General features: G+C 44.8%; 1 protein-coding gene across 3 annotated transcripts; it reads left to right on the plus strand.

Moving 5' to 3' along the window:
- Positions 1-1,634: 1,634 nt before the first annotated feature.
- Positions 1,635-16,243, plus strand: LOC110532243 (methylenetetrahydrofolate reductase). 3 transcript variants are annotated; one of them, XM_036988182.1, is made up of 13 exons: positions 1,635-1,793; positions 2,339-2,468; positions 2,755-3,009; positions 3,143-3,381; positions 11,542-11,652; positions 12,482-12,675; positions 13,148-13,398; positions 13,712-13,846; positions 14,075-14,255; positions 14,438-14,620; positions 15,060-15,161; positions 15,260-15,379; positions 15,840-16,243. In XM_036988182.1, exons 3-13 carry the CDS (start codon positions 2,759-2,761, stop codon positions 16,101-16,103), a joined length of 2,031 nt encoding a protein of 676 aa, XP_036844077.1. In that variant the 5' UTR covers positions 1,635-1,793; positions 2,339-2,468; positions 2,755-2,758; the 3' UTR covers positions 16,104-16,243. The 3 variants fall into 3 exon arrangements, with proteins under 3 accessions (XP_036844077.1, XP_036844078.1, XP_036844079.1); XM_036988183.1 differs by having other exon boundaries at positions 2,758-3,009; XM_036988184.1 differs by lacking the exon at positions 2,339-2,468.
- Positions 16,244-17,767: the final 1,524 nt, after the last annotated feature.

Below are 17,767 nucleotides of genomic sequence, written 5' to 3' on the forward strand. Positions count from 1 at the left end.
TTCCTCGGGTGTGCGGGTCTCTTCATCCCTGCAGCAGCATTGACAACATAAGCAATTCCCACAGCTCGCCATCTTCGCTGTTGTCTCTTCAGCACCACACCTCCCACAATGTCATGTGAACAAAGACCGGAGGGACTAGTTTACGATTAAGTACTTCGGTGGGTTTTATTGGCAGCTGGCATCCAACGTTATGCAGCATTACCGCCACCTACTGTACTGGAGTGTGGGCCAGAGACAAGGAGAAACTCAAGTCGACCTTCCAGCCACTTTACTCTTAAAAAAAATAACAAAATATTTGAGATAATATCTAATAACGTACTGCTCAATATACTCTTAACTAATTTCCTGTATCCCCTTCTCCCTCATACTAGATCTCAGCATCTCTCTTTCCCTCTGATACGGCCCACATGGTAGCAATACATGTTCCACGGTCTCTGATTCCAGGCAATAATCACACTTTCCTGTTGGATACTTTCCTATCACATTTAAGGTCTTATTCAACCTGATGTGTCCCACCCTTAATCTTGTAAAAATAGCCTCCTCTCTTCTGTCCCTTCCTGCCGTCCTCCCCTCCCGGACTTTCCTCTGTACTTTAAAAAAATCCCTGCACTTAGTATCTCTATTCCACTGTTCCATGTCAGTTTGCAAACAATGTAAAAAATATAAAAACATGTAATTGAGTTAATAAAGCCACACAAACGTGGTCTCTTTTTTGCTTTCTTGAGTAAGGCAGCTCCAAAATGCAGGTGTTTCAGCCTAGCTCAGTGCTTTCTGTGGTGATGGGGCTAGCCAGTCTAGGTAGCCATTTGATTAGATGTCTTATGGCTTGGGGGTAGAAGCTGTTTAGAAGCCTCTTGGACCTAGACTTGGCGCTCCGGTACCACTTGCCATGCGGTAGCAGAGAGAACAGTCTATGACTAGGGTGGCTGGAGTCCTCTGACACCGCCTGGTATAGAGGTCCTGGATGGCAGGAAGCTTGGCCCCAGTGATGTACTGGGTCGTTCGCACTACCCTCTGTAGTGCCTTGTCTTCGGAGGCCGAGCAGTTGCCATACCAGTGATGCAACCCGCCAGGATGCTCTCGATGGTGCATTTTGAGGATCTGAGGAGCCATGCCAAATCTTCTCAGAACACCACACGGCGTTCAATGTGCCTCACTCTAATCATTTGGTCTATTTTCATCTCTTCATTTCGCCTACTGTTCTAACTTGGTGGTGCACAAATAGCCTATAATCTGTTTTAGAGCCAGGTTTTGCAGTGGTAAGGTGTTGTGACTCTGCTGTTGGGACAGCTTTATGTAGGCCTTAACAGCTTGTGGGCACCGTTATAGTGCAATGAATGTATTGTTTAGTGTTGTGTTGTGTTGTGTTGTGTAGTGGCTTTGCTGGCATGCATCCCACTTTTTTTTTGCGCCACCAAGATTCATGCTAAAATCGCCACTGTCCAATGTCTTAAGTAGTTAAACACTACTCCAACCTCGTGAAAGTGGCAAACTGACGTTTTCAGAAGCAGTTTCTGCCTACCTTCATGCTCATACTGCTGGTTTTGACTATCCTGCTGCTGGATCAGCCTACCTGTCAATAATGAGTGATTTGGCGCATGCGCACTTGGTCAAAAACACTACATAATTCCAGACAAGACACTACATAATTCCAGACAAGACACTACATACATAATTCCAGACAAGACATTGTTTCCGGTTGCTTGTACATCATTATTTATACCTTTTTTGGAAGTACATACCGGCGTGACGGCAGTAAATGAAGATAATTGCTCAGCCAAACTCCATATTTGGTTAGTAAATTCAAATATTTTGACATTAACGGCTCGATCACACCTGCAGTGCAAAAATGATATGCAACATCTGCTACCATTATTTGTCATTCCATCTATGCACACAATGTGATGCATACGTTCGATAAATCCAACTATGCACCACACATAACGCACTGCAACACAGCATTACATTCGACATGTATGTACCAAAACGTTAAACACTTTCGGTGTGATCGAGGCGTATTTTTTCATAGTCATCGTCTGTCTCCCCCTTTTAGCCGACTAAACTCAACGATTACGATGCAGTTGTGCTATAAGTAGTGTGAGTGGACTGGAGCTCTGACCTCACATAAAATTATATTTTTGTTTTAAAACGTCTTATTTAAGCACCCAAAGATTAGCACACATAACAAAGTTGTGACTCGTGTTTAATTGGGCTATTGTTTGAGCACTGAAATAAAACACCTCATTATGTGATGCCGGAGCTCCAGTACTCCTGCACTTCTCAACTCCATTGTAAATCATGGAGTTTCGTTTAATCGGCTATCTCCCCCTCTGCCCAGGCGCTGGAGCAGGACGAGGAATATAAAACCAGTCGCACGTTGTAGCAGCTCACAAAGCAGGCGAGCCTGTGAGAATATTTAGCTAACGTTACGCCTGCAAAATATTTTGTGGAAGAATTGAGAGAAACGGGTAAGTTAGTTATGCATTTGTTGTGCATGATTGCTCACGTTAACTAGCTAGCTAACATCTTTGTAACGTTAACTGCTTTGTTTATTCTGTTCAGTGGATAACGTTAGCTAGCTAGCTAACAGTAATACATGCTGGCTAGCGTGTCTTTCAGTTTCACATGTTTTCGCGCGCGCGTGTGTGAGTGAGAGAGAACTTCAGTGTGTATGTGCGAGTGAGAGAGCTTACACTGAAGTTCTCTAACTCGTGATAGTTTGACTCCCAAACTTCAAACACTTTTTGGCTGTAGCAGCATGGTGAATCTGGTGCAGAGAGTCGAAGACACATGGCGAACATGCAGCAAAAGCGACTCAAGTGGCGCGAGCAACAGCGGTTGCGAGAGTTCCAAGGAAAGCTCTCGCTCCTCGACGCCGGTGTTGGACACCGACCGCACGGACAGGCTACGGGACAAGATGCGCCACCGGACGGAGTCGGGCGACCACTGGTTTTCCCTCGAGTTCTTCCCCCCTCGCACTGCAAGTGGAGCTGTCAACCTCATCTCTAGGTATGTAGCAGAAGCTTTGGCTTTGGCTTGTTCTAGTAACTCAGCACTTAGTTTTGAGTTTGAAAACTATCACCTGTTGAAATGTATCACCTGCTAGTCAATGCAAATTTCTCTCCCATTTATCCCAATTCAGATTTGATCGCATGGGCTCAGGGGGGCCCCTCTTCATAGACGTTACCTGGCATCCGGCAGGGGACCCGGGTTCGGACAAGGAGACCTCCTCCATGATGATCGCCAGCACAGCGGTCAACTACTGTGGCCTGGAGAGCATCCTGCACCTGACCTGCTGCAACCAGACCAAGGAGAAGATCACTGGGTACCTGAGCAAAGCCAAGCGCCTTGGCCTGAAGAACATCATGGCTCTAAGAGGAGGTAGGGACTTTTTGCATGGACTAGGGTGACATTGTACCCAGACCCAGTTCTAAGGTCGGTTTTCACTTTTATTTTCTTAAAGTGGAACTAACAGTGTTTTAATTACTTTGCAGCTCTGAAACCGAAATTCATATCAGTCAAATATATCAAATTCGTTGTTTATGCTACAAAACTGACTTGAGAAATAAAAAATAATGTGGTTCTAGTTTACTCAAAATTTCATGATGTAGAGGAAGGCATTTTTGGCAGAATAGATCGATGCATTTCAATTTCAATGAAATCCGAGCAAGGGTAGCATTCCAGAGGTACATCAGAGACTGTAACGTTCTTTGCTTCACGGAAACATGGCTCACTGGAGAGACGCTATCAGGGGCGGTGCAGCCAGCGGGTTTCTCCACGCATCGCGCCGCCAGAAACAAACATCTTTCTGGTAAGAAGAGGGAAGGGGGCGTATGCCTTATGGCTAACGTGACATGGTGTGATGAAAGAAACATACAGGAACTCAAATCCTTCTGTTCACCTGATTTAGAATTCCTCACAATCAAATGTAGACCGCATTATCTACCAAGAGAATTCTCTTCGATTATAATCACAGCCGTATATATCCCCCCCAAGCAGACACATCGATGGCTCTGAACAAACTTTATTTGACTCTTTGCAAACTGGAATCCATTTATCCGGAGGCTGCATTCATTGTTGCTGGGGATTTTAACAAGGCTAATCTGAAAACAAGACTCCCTAAATGTTATCAGCATATCGATTGCGCAACCAGGGGTGGAAAAACCTTGGATCATTGTTACTCTAACTTCCGCGACGCATATAAGGCCCTGTCCCGCCCTCCTTTCGGAAAAGCTGACCACGACTCCATTTTGTTGATCCCTGCCTACAGACAGAAACTAAAACAAGAGGCTCCCACGCTGAGGTTTGTCCAACGCTGGTCCGACCAAGCTGACTCCACACTCCAAGACTGCTTCCATCACATGGACTGGGACATGTTTCGTATTGCGTCAGATAACAATATTGACGAATACGCTGATTCGGTGTGCGAGTTCATTAGAACGTGCGTTGAAGATGTCGTTCCCATAGCAACGATTAAAACATTCCCTAACCAGAAACCGTGGATTGATGGCAGCATTCACGTGAAACTGAAAGCGCGAACCACTGCTTTTAGTCAGGGCAAGGTGACTGGTAACATGACCGAATACAAACAGTGCGGCTATTCCCTCCGAAAGGCTATCAAACAAGCTAAGCGTCAGTACAGAGACAAAGTAGAATCTCAATTCAACGGCTCAGACACAAGAGGCATGTGGCAGGGTCTACAGTCAATCACGGACTACAAGAAGAAATCCAGCCCAGTCACGGACCAGGATGTCCTGCTCCCAGGCAGACTAAATAACTTTTTTGCCCGCTTTGAGGACAATACAGTGCCACTGACACGGCCTGCAACAAAAACATGCAGACTCTCCTTCACTGCAGCCGAGGTGAGTAAGACATTTAAACGTGTTAACCCTCGCAGGGCTGCAGGCCAAGACGGCATCCCCAGCCGCGCCCTCAGAGCATGCGCAGACCAGCTGGCCGGTGTGTTTACTGACATATTCAATCAATCCCTATACCAGTCTGCTGTTCCCACATGCTTCAAGAGGGCCACCATTGTTCCTGTTCCCAAGAAAGCTAAGGTAACTGAGCTAAACGACTACCGCCCCGTAGCACTCACTTCCGTCATCATGAAGTGCTTTGAGAGACTAGTCAAGGACCATATCACCTCCACCCTACCCGACACCCTAGACCCACTCCAATTTGCTTACCGCCCAAATAGGTCCACAGACGATGCAATCTCAACCACACTGCACACTGCCCTAACCCATCTGGACAAGAGGAATACCTATGTGAGAATGCTGTTCATCGACTACAGCTCGGCATTCAACACCATAGTACCCTCCAAGCTCGTCATCAAGCTCGAGACCCTGGGTCTCGACCCCGCCCTGTGCAACTGGGTACTGGACTTCCTGACGGGCCGCCCCCAGGTGGTGAGGGTAGGCAACAACATCTCCACCCCGCTGATCCTCAACACTGGGGCCCCACAAGGGTGCGTTCTGAGCCCTCTCCTGTACTCCCTGTTCACCCACGACTGCGTGGCCACGCACGCCTCCAACTCAATCATCAAGTTTGCGGACGACACAACAGTGGTAGGCTTGATTACCAACAACGACGAGACGGCCTACAGGGAGGAGGTGAGGGCCCTCGGAGTGTGGTGTCAGGAAAATAACCTCACACTCAACGTCAACAAAACTAAGGAGATGATTGTGGACTTCAGGAAACAGCAGAGGGAACACCCCCCTATCCACATCCATGGAACAGTAGTGGAGAGGGTAGCAAGTTTTAAGTTCCTCGGCATACACATCACAGACAAACTGAATTGGTCCACTCACACAGACAGCATCGTGAAGAAGGCGTAGCAGCGCCTCTTCAACCTCAGGAGGCTGAAGAAATTCGGTTTGTCACCAAAAGCACTCACAAACTTCTACAGATGCACAATCGAGAGCATCCTGTCGGGCTGTATCACCGCCTGGTACGGCAACTGCTCCGCCCATAACCGTAAGGCTCTCCAGAGGGTAGAGGTCTGCACAACGCATCACCGGGGGCAAACTACCTGCCCTCCAGGACACCTACACCGCCCGATGTTACAGGAAGGCCATAAAGATCATCAAGGACATCAACCACCCGAGCCACTGCCTGTTAACCCCGCTATCATCCAGAAGGCGAGGTCAGTACAGGTGCATCAAAGCTGGGACCGAGAGACTGAAAAACAGCTTCTATCTCAAGGCCATCAGACTGTTAAACAGCCACCACTAACATTGAGTGGCTGCTGCCAACACACTGACACTGACTCAACTCCAGCCACTTTAATAATGGGAATTGATGGGAAATGATGTAAATATATCACTAGCCACTTTAAACAATGCTACCTTATATAATGTTACTTACCCTACATTATTCATCTCATATGCATACGTATATACTGTACTCTATATCATCGACTGCATCCTTATGTAATACATGTATCACTAGCCACTTTAACTATGCCACTTTGTTTACATACTCACCTCGTATATACTGTACTCGATACCATCTACTGTATCCTGCCTATGCTGCTCTGTACCATCACTCATTCATATATCCTTATGTACATATTCTTTATCCCCTTACACTGTGTACAAGACAGTAGTTTTGGAATTGTTAGTTAGATTACTTGTTGGTTATTACTGCATTGTCGGAACTAGAAGCACAAGCATTTCGCTACACTCGCATTAACATCTGCTAACCATGTGTATGTGACAAATACATTTGATTTGATTTGGCATGACAACAAGTCAGTCATAACATGGCAAATAGGCTAAATTATGTATACTGAGCAAAAATATAAATGCAACATGTAAAGTGTTGCTCTCGTGTTTCAGGAGCTGATCTAAAAGATTCCAGAAATGTACCATATGCACAGTTTTTATTTCTGTCAAATTTTGTGCACAAATTTATTTACATCTCTGTTAGTGTGCATTTCTCCTTTGCCAAGATAATCCATTCAACTCACAGGTGTGGTATATCAAGAAGCTGATTAAACAGCATGATCATTACACAAATGCACCTTGTGCTGGGGACAATAAAATGCCACTCTAAAATGTGCCGTTTTGTCACACAACACAATGCCACAGATGTCTTCAAGTTTTGAGGGAGGGTGCAATTAGCATGCTGACTGCAGGAATGTCCACCAGAGCTGTTGCCAGAGAATTGAATGTTCATTTCTCTACCATAAGCCACCTCCAACGTTGTTTTAGAGAATTTGGCGGTATGTCCAACCGGCCTCCCAACCGCAGACCATGTATAACCACGCCAGCCCAGGGCCTCTACATCTGGCTTCTTCATCTTCCGGATTGTCTGAGACCAGCCACTCGGACAACTAATGAAACTGAGGACTATTTCAATCTGTGATAAAGCCCTTTTTGGGGAAACCTCATTGTGATTGGCAGGTCCTGGTTCCCCAATGGTGGGCCCATGCCCTCCAAGGCCCAGTCATGTGAAATCCATAGATTAGGGCTTGATGAATGTATTTCAGTTGACTGATTTCCTTATGGCTCTCAAATAAGCAAAGAGAAACAAGACATGCAGGTCAGTCAATGCGGAACATTTCAAGAACTTTGAAAGTTTCTTCAAGTGCAGTTGCAAAAACCATCAAGCTCTCATGAGGATCACCACAGGAAAGGAAGACCGTTACCTCTGCTGCAGAGGATAAGTTCATGAGAGTTACCAGCCTCAAATGGCAGCCTAAATGCTTCACATAGTTCAAGTAACAGACACCTCTAAACATCAACTGTTCAAAGGAGACTGCGTGAATCAGGTCTTCATGGTCGAATTGCTGTAAAGAAGCCACTTCTAAAGGACACCAATAAGAAGATACTTACTTGCTTTGGCCAAGAAACACTAGCAATGGATGTTAGACCTGTCCTAAATCTGTCCTTTGGTCTGATGAGAACAAATTTGAGGTTGTTTTTGGTTCCAACCTCCGTGTCTTTGTGAGACGCAGAGTAGGTGAACGGATGATCTCGGCATGTGTGGTTCCCACTGTGAAGCATGGAGGTGGGGATGCTTTGCTGGTGATTTATTTAGAATTCAAGGCACACTTAACCAGCATGGCTACCACAGCATTCTGCAGTAATACGCCATCCCATCTGCTTTGGCTTAGTGGTACAGTTTTTCAACAGGACAATGACCCAACACACCTCCAGGCGGTATAAGGGCTATTTGAACAAGAGCGTGATGGAGTGCTGCATCAGATGACCTGGCCTCCACCATCATCTGGCCTCAACCCAATTGAGATGAGTTGGACCGCAGAGTGAACGAAAAGCAGCTCAGCAGTGTGGGAAGTGCTCAGTGCTCAGCATATGTGGGAACTCTTTCAAGACTGTTGGAAAAGCATTCCAGATGAAGCTGGTTGAGAGAATGCCAAGAGTGTGCAAAGCTGTCAAGGGAAAGGGTGGCTACTTTGAAGATTCATCTAAAATGTAAAATTTAGTTACATTTTTCAACGCTTTTGCTTACTACTTGATTCCATATGTGTTTTTCCATATCTTCACTATTCTACAATGTAGAAAATAGTGAATGAGTAGGAGTGTCCAAACTTCTTACTGGTACTGTGCATTCGGAAAGTACTCAGACCCCTTGACTTTTTCCACATTTTGTTACGTTACAGCCTTATTCTAAAATTAATTAAATGTTTTCTTCCTCAATCTACACACAGTACCCCATAATGACAAGCAAAAACAGGTTTTTAGAATGTTTTGCAATTTTATTACAACTAAAAGGTACCTTTATGTAAATAAGTATTCAGACCCTTTCCTTAGATTTGAAATTGAGCTCAGGTGCATCCTGTTTTTACAATAATCATCCTTGATGTTTCTACATCTTGATTGGAGTCCAACTTTGGTCAATTCAATTGCTTGGACATGATTTGGAAAGGCACACACACCTGTCTATAAAGGTCCCACAGTTGACAGTGCATTTTAGCGCAAAAACCAAGCCATGAAGTGGAAGGAATTATCCGTCGAGCTCAGACAGGATTGTGTGGTGTCACCGATCTGGGGTCTGCATATTTGTAAACCATTGGTGCACGAAATCTAAGGAAGTCAATAGATTTTGCTCGCCTGAAGTAGAGTATCATATGATAAACTGTAGACCACACTATTTGCCAAGAGTTTTCATCTATACTTTTCGTGGCTGTTTATTTACCACAACAGACGGATGCTGGCACTAAGACCGCACTCAGTCCGCTGTATAAGGAAATAAGCAAACAGGAAACCGCTCACCCAGAGGTGGCGCTCTTAGTGGTCGGGGACTTTAATGCAGGGAAACTTAAATCAGTTTTACCTAATTTCTATCAACATGTTAAATGTGCAACCAAAAATTCTAGATCATCTGTACTCCACATACAAAGCTCTCCCTCGCCCTCCATTTGGTAAATCTGACCACAATTATATCCTCCTGCTTACAAGCAAAATTTTAAAGCAGGAAGCACTAGTGACTCGGTCTATTTAATACAAACATGTTTTTTAAAGTGGTCAGATGAAGCAGATGCTGAACTGCAGGACTGTTTTGCTATCACAGACTGGAACATGTTCCGGGATTCTTCCGATGGCATTGAGGAGTACACCACATCAGTCACTAGCTTTATCAATAAGTGCATCGAGGATGTCGTCCCCCACAGTGACCCCAACCAGAAGCCATAGATTACAGGCAACATTCGCACTGAGCTACAGGGTAGAGGTGCCGCTTTCAAGGAGTGGGACTCTAACCCGGAAGCTTATAAGAAATCCCGCTATGCCCTCCGACGGACAATCAAACAGGCAAAGCGCCAATACAGGGCTAATGCATGAGAGCATCAGGTGTCCCAGACGACTGTGTGATCACGCTCTCCGTAGCCAACGTGAGTAAGACCTTTTCAACAGGTCAACATTCACAAGGCCGCGGGGACAGACTGATTACCAGGACGTGTGCTCTGGGCATGTGCTGACCAACTGGCAGGTGTCTTCACTGACATTTTCAACCTGTCCGAGTCTGTAATACCAACATGTTTCAAACAGACAACCATATTCCCTGTGCCCAAGAACACGAAGGCAACCTGCCTAAATGACTACAGACCCGGAGCACTCACGTCCGTAGCCATGAAGTGCTTTGAAAGGCTAGTAATGGTTCACATCAACACCATTATCTCAGAAACCCTAGACCCACTCCAATTTGCATACCGCCAAAAGAGATCCACAGATGATGCAATCTCAATTGCACTCCACACTGCCCTTTCCCACCTGGACAAAAGGAACACCTACGTGAGAATGCTATTCATTGACTAGAGTTCAGCGTTCAACACCATAGTACCCTCAAAGCTTATCACTAAGCTAAGGATCCTGGGACTAAACACCTCCCTCTGCAACTGGATCCTGGACTTCCTGATGTTGTTTCTGGCCATCTTGAGCCTGTAATCAAACCCACAAATGCTGATGCTCCAGATACTCAACTAGTCTAAAGATGGGCAGATTTATGGGTTCTTGATGGTTGCTGATAATGGGCCTCTGTGTGCCTATGTAGATATTCCATTAAAAAAATCTGCTGTTTCAACTACAGTAGTCATTTACAAGATTAGCAATGTCTATACTGTATTTCTAAAAAAAAGTTAAGTTATTTTAATGGACAAAAAAAATGTGCTTTTCTTTCTAAAACAAGGACATTTCTAAGTGACCCCAAACTTTTGAATATGTGTGTGCATTAAAAAAATCTCAATCGACCTGTCTTAATCCTTTCAGGTGTATTTTGTGGCTTTTTGTGAACACTTTCTAATGATCTAAAGTTGCGCTGTTGCTACTGCCGTTAGACAAACAGTCCACTTCAAAGTGAATGATGGCAGGCCATGTGGCAAAATACTTATTTGCATATAGGCCTACTGTAGCTCAGATTGGCTCCTGAACAAGACTGACGTTTTATTTACTTAAGTACCTTATGAATTGTGAAATGAACTGTCGCTTTCCCACTCTATCGCTCTAGAATTCTTACACATGCCTTACTGTCAATTTCAAACATAGTGAAAAATGACCATATCAGTGCTCACTTCTCAGAATACTACCAAAAAAAAGCTTAACATGAATAGATTTGAATAAGATTTTATGTTGCTAAAATGCTGTCAGTTCCACTTTTAATTGTTATTGTTAGGATTTGGGGAGGGTGAGCTGATCCTAGGGACAACTTTTACACAGCAAGGTTGGTCCATTTGTAGGAATGTTTGTGTGTTTTGAGGGTCACCCTGATATTTTGGAGAGAAGTTTCTGTTTGAATGCATGATTGCAGCCTGTTGCATCACTCTCACTCGGCATGATCTTCACATTGCTGCTCAAGCTCTCGTCCTGTCACTCGCATTGGAGCCTCTTGCATCATTCACTCTTCAATATTCTTGGTTTGCATTTATGCTCGTGGTCACATATCGCCGAGTCTGAGTGAACCTTATTTTTCCAGGTTTTTCTCATTGAGATGACGTCTCTTTTTCAAGAGTCTTGGCTAACTAGCTAGGACTCATTGTAACAAATTCCCAGTAAACCCCATGTTTTCCTGATCTCTTTATAGATCCTATGGGGGCTGACTGGGAAGAGGAAGAAGCGGGCTTCAACTACGCCACAGACTTAGTCAAACACATACGCTGCGAGTTTGATGACTACTTTGACATCTGTGTTGCCGGTACGTTTTGAATCAAAATGTATTTATTTGTATCCCCACTTTTGAGAAACTGGCCCTCCTGAATGTTTTGGTACACATACTGGAGAGCTCTTTGTCTACGCCGATTCAGCATCGTTCACACCCTCCTAACAGTAGGCTTTAACTTGCAATGAGAAATGGCTTTCTGACAATGAGTAACTAATATCTGTGCATTCCACTGATTTCAAAAATCTGTCAACTTCTTCTGTGACAATACTGTTAATTGACGTTTCTTCTGATGACAGTGATGGGGGAAGACTTCAATGATTCTCCCCCCCCTAATCAGGGATTTTTTCATAGTCTGATAATTTTTTTGATTAGTCCTAGAGAGACATAATGGCATGTCCATCAAAGTAGTAGCTATTAACTTCAGGGCCGCAATGCAACACTTTCAGTTCTTCATGATATCTTTAAAAAAAATGCCACGGTAGGAAGGATTATCCACATATACTGAGCAACTCATGTTATAGACCGAAGCATGCTACATGGCAGACAATCCAAACTCCTCTCTCGGGCATGTCCAGCCCATCCATTATCTCAGCCAATCATGGCTAGCGGGTAAGTTCCTGTATCTTTCCGTGGCTAAACCAAATAGGCTCGTAATAAAAACATCTTATTTACAGATGGCATACAAGTTTGTTAATAAGGCACATGAAAGTTCACATATGTTTTGTAAAATGCATCTCCTGTGAGGTAGTGACGTGTGACATGTGTGCCTAGCTTCTTGAAACTGGTCACAAATGTGACCACACACACATACACACACACACACACACACACACTGACCATTAAAACCCTTTCATTGTGGCAGGCTACCCCACTGGCCACCCGGAGGCGGAGAGCTACGACGAGGACCTGAGACATCTGAAGGAGAAAGTGGACGCTGGCGCCGACTTCATCATCACCCAGCTCTTTTTCCGGGCTGACACCTTCCTCAAGTTTGTCAGAGACTGCAGGGCCATAGGAATCACCTGCCCCATCCTACCAGGCATCTTCCCTATCCAGGTACTGTTGGATATGGGCCTAAACTGGGGGTCGGGTGGGTGGGGGGATGTAAATAAATGCACTAACTACTGTTAAGTCGCTCTGGATAAGAGCGTCTACTAAATGACAAAAACATGTCATGTTTGTGTGTGGAGTGATCAAAGGCTACATTTGTCAAAGGTTTAAAGGGAGGGGTAGTCTTTTTGAACAGAACATTCTTTCTAATGTGATAGCAAAGATGTAACAAATGACCAAGTACGCTCAGTGCTATTCAAAACAATTTTTTTCTCATAATTGGACCATTGTCCCTTGGAATTTTTATCAATTCTACATTGATGCCAGTCAATACAGAAATGTAACACTCCCACCGTGACGTGTGTCATTAGTTATTTTTCGTGTCTGCAATGTGAGAGTACATCAGTTGTATGGAGACATTTGCTCTTTACGTTTTGTTTTTCTGTCAGTACCTGAACCAGTAGGATTTGTTTTCCAGGGCTACCAGTCTCTGAGGCAGCTGGTCAAACTGTCCAAGCTGGAGGTGCCCGAGGAGATCATGCAGGTCATCGAGCCCATCAAGGACAACGATGCGGCCATCCGCAACTACGGCATTGAGCAGGCTGTGAGCATGTGCCGCGTGCTGCTGGAGAGCGGCGAGGTGCCGGGCCTCCACTTCTACACGCTGAACCGCGAGGTAGCCACCATGGAGGTACTGCGGCAGCTGGGCCTGTGGATCGAGGACCCCAGGTCTGTCAATTGCGCTAGATTGGTTATCTTTCAAACACTTTAGGTTGCGCTTGATTTAGCTTACCCAGTATTTAGGGGGAAAACCTAAAACTAATGGCATGTTCGACTTCTGAGCTGTCATGTTTTCACACGTAGTGTGGGTACCATTTTGTAATCATGTGTGTATTACAGCACTTTCATTAGACCTGGAACATTTAACAAAGATTTCACCATGTGAAGTAATTTCTAACTGGCTAGGTGTTAGAATGGAATATGCGCTGTCTTGCCTGTTCCTAGTACTGATGGAGGGTTTGGGGTCTACTTGGATTGCCAGGCGGACACTCCCCTGGGCGGTGAGCGCTCACCCCAAACGCAAAGTGGAGGACGTGCGGCCCATTTTCTGGGCCTCCAGACCCAAGAGCTATATCTACAGAACACAGGACTGGGATGACTTCCCCAATGGACGATGGTGAGCAAAGCTGGAGAAAAACTTCAGAAAGTTTGTGGCCACAATTTATCACCTTGGCTAGTTTGTGGGTGTAAATTATGTTGTTGATTCAAGGCCTTTTCACACTACTGGACTGAGCCAAGCTATACTGTGATGTGAATCAGGGATGTATAACGTGAACAAGTACTGTATAATCAGTGAACAGGCAATGTCCCCAGGTCTTGTCAACTTGGCTCTGTGTTATTTCAGGGGAAACTCGTCATCTCCGGCCTTTGGTGAACTCAATGATTACTACCTGTTCTACCTTAAGAGTAAGTCGTCCAAGGACGCCCTGCTGAAGATGTGGGGCGAGGAGCTGACCAGCGAGCAGAGCGTCTACGAGGTCTTCACCAGCTACATCACAGCCCAGCCCAATGTTGCCGGACACAAGGTGACACCTTGACCTCTACACTTTGGCGTGAAAACAGACCGAAACTGAAACCTTAACTTTCTTTCATTAGGCGCTTCATAAATACAACCATGTGCATTATGACAACAACCACTTAAAACAAGAACCTAAACCCTTGACTTGCACTTTGCTCGGCTGATGTCTCCTGACCTCTCGTCTTCTAGGTAATGTGTCTGCCGTGGAATGACGACCCGCTGGCCCCGGAGACCAACTTGCTGAAGGACGAGCTGGACAAGGTAAACCGCAGGGGAGTCCTCACCATCAACTCCCAGCCCAGCATCAACGGCAAGCCCTCCTCAGACCCCATCGTGGGCTGGGGCCCCCCTGGTGGCTACGTCTTCCAGAAGGTAAAGTTCGGCGTCTGTGGTTTGGTTGTGGGGATGACCAATTATGTCTTATTATATAAAGGCTCATACATGCTTATATTACTGTACCTGCATGCTTAAAGTAACGTTTTCCCAAAAATAAAAGGTAGGCCTAGTAAAAGGAGTGGGCAGGTAGATGTACACTTGGAACACTATTTATAAATACCCATAAATCCTTTAGAATTATCAAGGATTACTACTGGTTTAGCAAAATTAAGGCGGTCACAGTTTTTCTTATGTTATTGAGAGTAGGTTGTGAATCAATCTTTCCTAGAAATGAAAGTGCATGAATAAATCAGTCTGTTGTGGTATTGTTGATCGGCAGTGAAGGTTTTTCAAACTTATCAGTTCTTGTATCACATACATACCAATCATGAGATGACATGAACCTTCTACTGTGCCACATTTACAAATCCAACAGGCTTATCTGGAATTTTTCACTTCAAGCGAAAATGTCACCGCTCTCCTCAAAGTGCTAAAGAAGTACGAGCCTCGCGTCAACTACCACATCGTCAACGTTCACGTAAGTTCTCAACAACAGGCATTACATCTACACATATTTTGTGAATTGGAACAGTTTGCTAGAATGATCTACTGGCTGATTTTTGTATCCATCTACAGGGTCAGAATACTACAAACGCCCATGACATGCAACCCAACGCTGTGACATGGGGCATCTTCCCCGGCAGGGAGATTGTCCAGCCCACCGTGGTGGATCCAGTCAGCTTCTTGTACTGGAAGGTAAGGTCAAAGGTCATCTCATTAACCTACTGGGCCCCTTCCAGGAACATTACCCTCTATGCACTTGTGTAGATATACAGCAACTGGATAGGTGTAAGCAGTTCAGTGAAAACGCCTATCAGCAAGATGAAGTGTGCTCGGAGTTGTTTCTGGTTGTGGACTGTGCCCATGACTCAGATGAGTTCGTGGAATGGTTGTCATTTAGTTCTCTAACATTTTAAAGAGATTTTAGTGGAGTATGGTATTTGAAGTACAGTTTTGAACCCTCCACATCTTTATGAGCTTGAGCGTTTGACACAACCTCCCGTGAAGCCTTTTCAAAACCAGAATTTTGTGTGTAACTTCATCAGCAAGCTGTATCAGTTACCAGAGCTGTAAAGATGAATCTTTAGCACCACGCCTGAACACCCCCCCCCTTCTGGAATGTGTTGAGTTAATCGTTCTCGCCTTCTTTTAATAGGACGAGGCCTTTGCCCTGTGGATCGAGCAGTGGGCCAAGCTGTACGAAGACGAGTCCCCATCACGTATGATCATCAAGTATATCCACGACAACTACTTCCTTGTCAACCTGGTGGACAACGACTTCCCTTTGGACAACTGCTTGTGGCAGGTCATCGATGATATGTTTGAGCTGCTTGACAACCCCCCGGAGGAGCAACCCGCGGAGCAACCTGCAGAGCAACCCAACGATGAGCAATCCGACAAGGAACAACCTGGAAAGTAACCATGGCGATAGCCACCAACTGAGCAACTTTTTTTTCTTTGGTCCTGCTTTCGATAACTTTTCACTCAAACACCACAAAGTACTTAACTACAGTATTATACCATACAGTATATACTTTTAAAAAATATACGTAAAAAAAATATATATATATATTATCTGGAGGATGGATCTTAATCAAGAGGTACTTCAGTGAATGAATACAGTGCATTTGGAAAGCAATTCAGACCCTTTCACTTTTTCAACATTTTGTTACGTTATTGGATTATTCTAAAATGGATTATCCTTTTTTGTATTTAATCAATCTACACACAATACCCCATAATGACAAAGCAAAAACATGATTTAAAAAATATTTGCAAATTTATAAACAAAATAACTGCAATACCTTATTTACATAAGACCCTTTGTGATGAGACTTGAAATTGACCTCTGGTGCATCCTGTTTCCATTTATCATCCCTGAGATGTTTCTACAACTTGATTTGGAAAGGCACACCCATCTAAATAAGGTCCAACAGTTGACTGCATGTCAGAGCAAAAAGCAGGCCATGAGGTCGAAGGAATTGTCCGTAGAGCTCTGAGACAGGATTGTGTCGATGCACAGATCTGGTGAATGGTACCAAAAAAATGTCTGCAGTATTGAAGGTTCCCAAGTGGCCTCCATCATTCTTAAATGGAAGAAGTTTGGAACCACCAAGACTCTTCCTAGGGCTGGGCGTCTGGCCAAACTGAGCAATTGGGGAAGAAGGCTTTGGTCAGGGAGGTGACCAAGAACCCGACGGTCACTCTGTCAGAGTTCCTCTGGAAATTGGAGAACCTTCCAGGAGGACAAACATCTCTGCAGCACTCCACCAATCAGACCTTTATGGTAGAGTGGCCAAACAGAAGACACTCCTCAGTAAAAGGCACATGACAGCCCAATTGGAGTTTGCCAGAAGGCACCTAAAGGACTCTCAGACCATGAGAAACAAGATTATATTGTCTGATAAAACCAAGATTGAACTGTTAGGCCTGAATGCCAAGCGTCATGTCTGGAGGAAACCTGGCACCATCCCTACGGTGAAGCATGGTGACAGCCTAATGCCGTGGGGATGGTTATCAGTGGCAGGGACTGGTAGACTAGTCAGGGTCGTGGGAAAGATGAACGGAGCGAAGTACAGCGAGATCCTTGATGAAAACCTGGTCCAGAGCGCTCAGGACCTCAGACTGGGATGAAGGTGAACCTTCACAACAGGACAATGACCTTAAGCACACAGCAAAGACAATGCAGAAGTGGCTTCAGGACAAGTCTTTGAATGTCCTTGAGTGGCCCAGCCGGAGCCCGGACTTGAACCCGATCAAACATCTCTGGCGAGACCTGAAAATGATTGTGCAGCGGCGCACCCCATCCAACCTGACAGCTTGAGAGGATCTGCAGAGAAGAATGGGAGAAACTCCCCAAATACAGGTGTGTCACGCTTGTAGCGTCATCCCCAAGAAGACTCGAGGCTGTAATCGCTGCCGAAGGTACTTCAACAATATACTGAATTAAGGGTCTGAACTTATATACATTTTTAATTTTGAAAAAAATAAAATGTTTTGTCATTATGGGGTATTGTGTGTAGATTGATGGGAAAAAAACAACAATTTAATCAATTAGAATGAGGCTGTAACAATGTGGGAAAA

The sequence above is a fragment of the Oncorhynchus mykiss genome, chromosome 9, assembly GCF_013265735.2.
Source record: "Oncorhynchus mykiss isolate Arlee chromosome 9, USDA_OmykA_1.1, whole genome shotgun sequence".
Classification (NCBI taxonomy): Eukaryota; Metazoa; Chordata; class Actinopteri; order Salmoniformes; family Salmonidae; genus Oncorhynchus; species Oncorhynchus mykiss.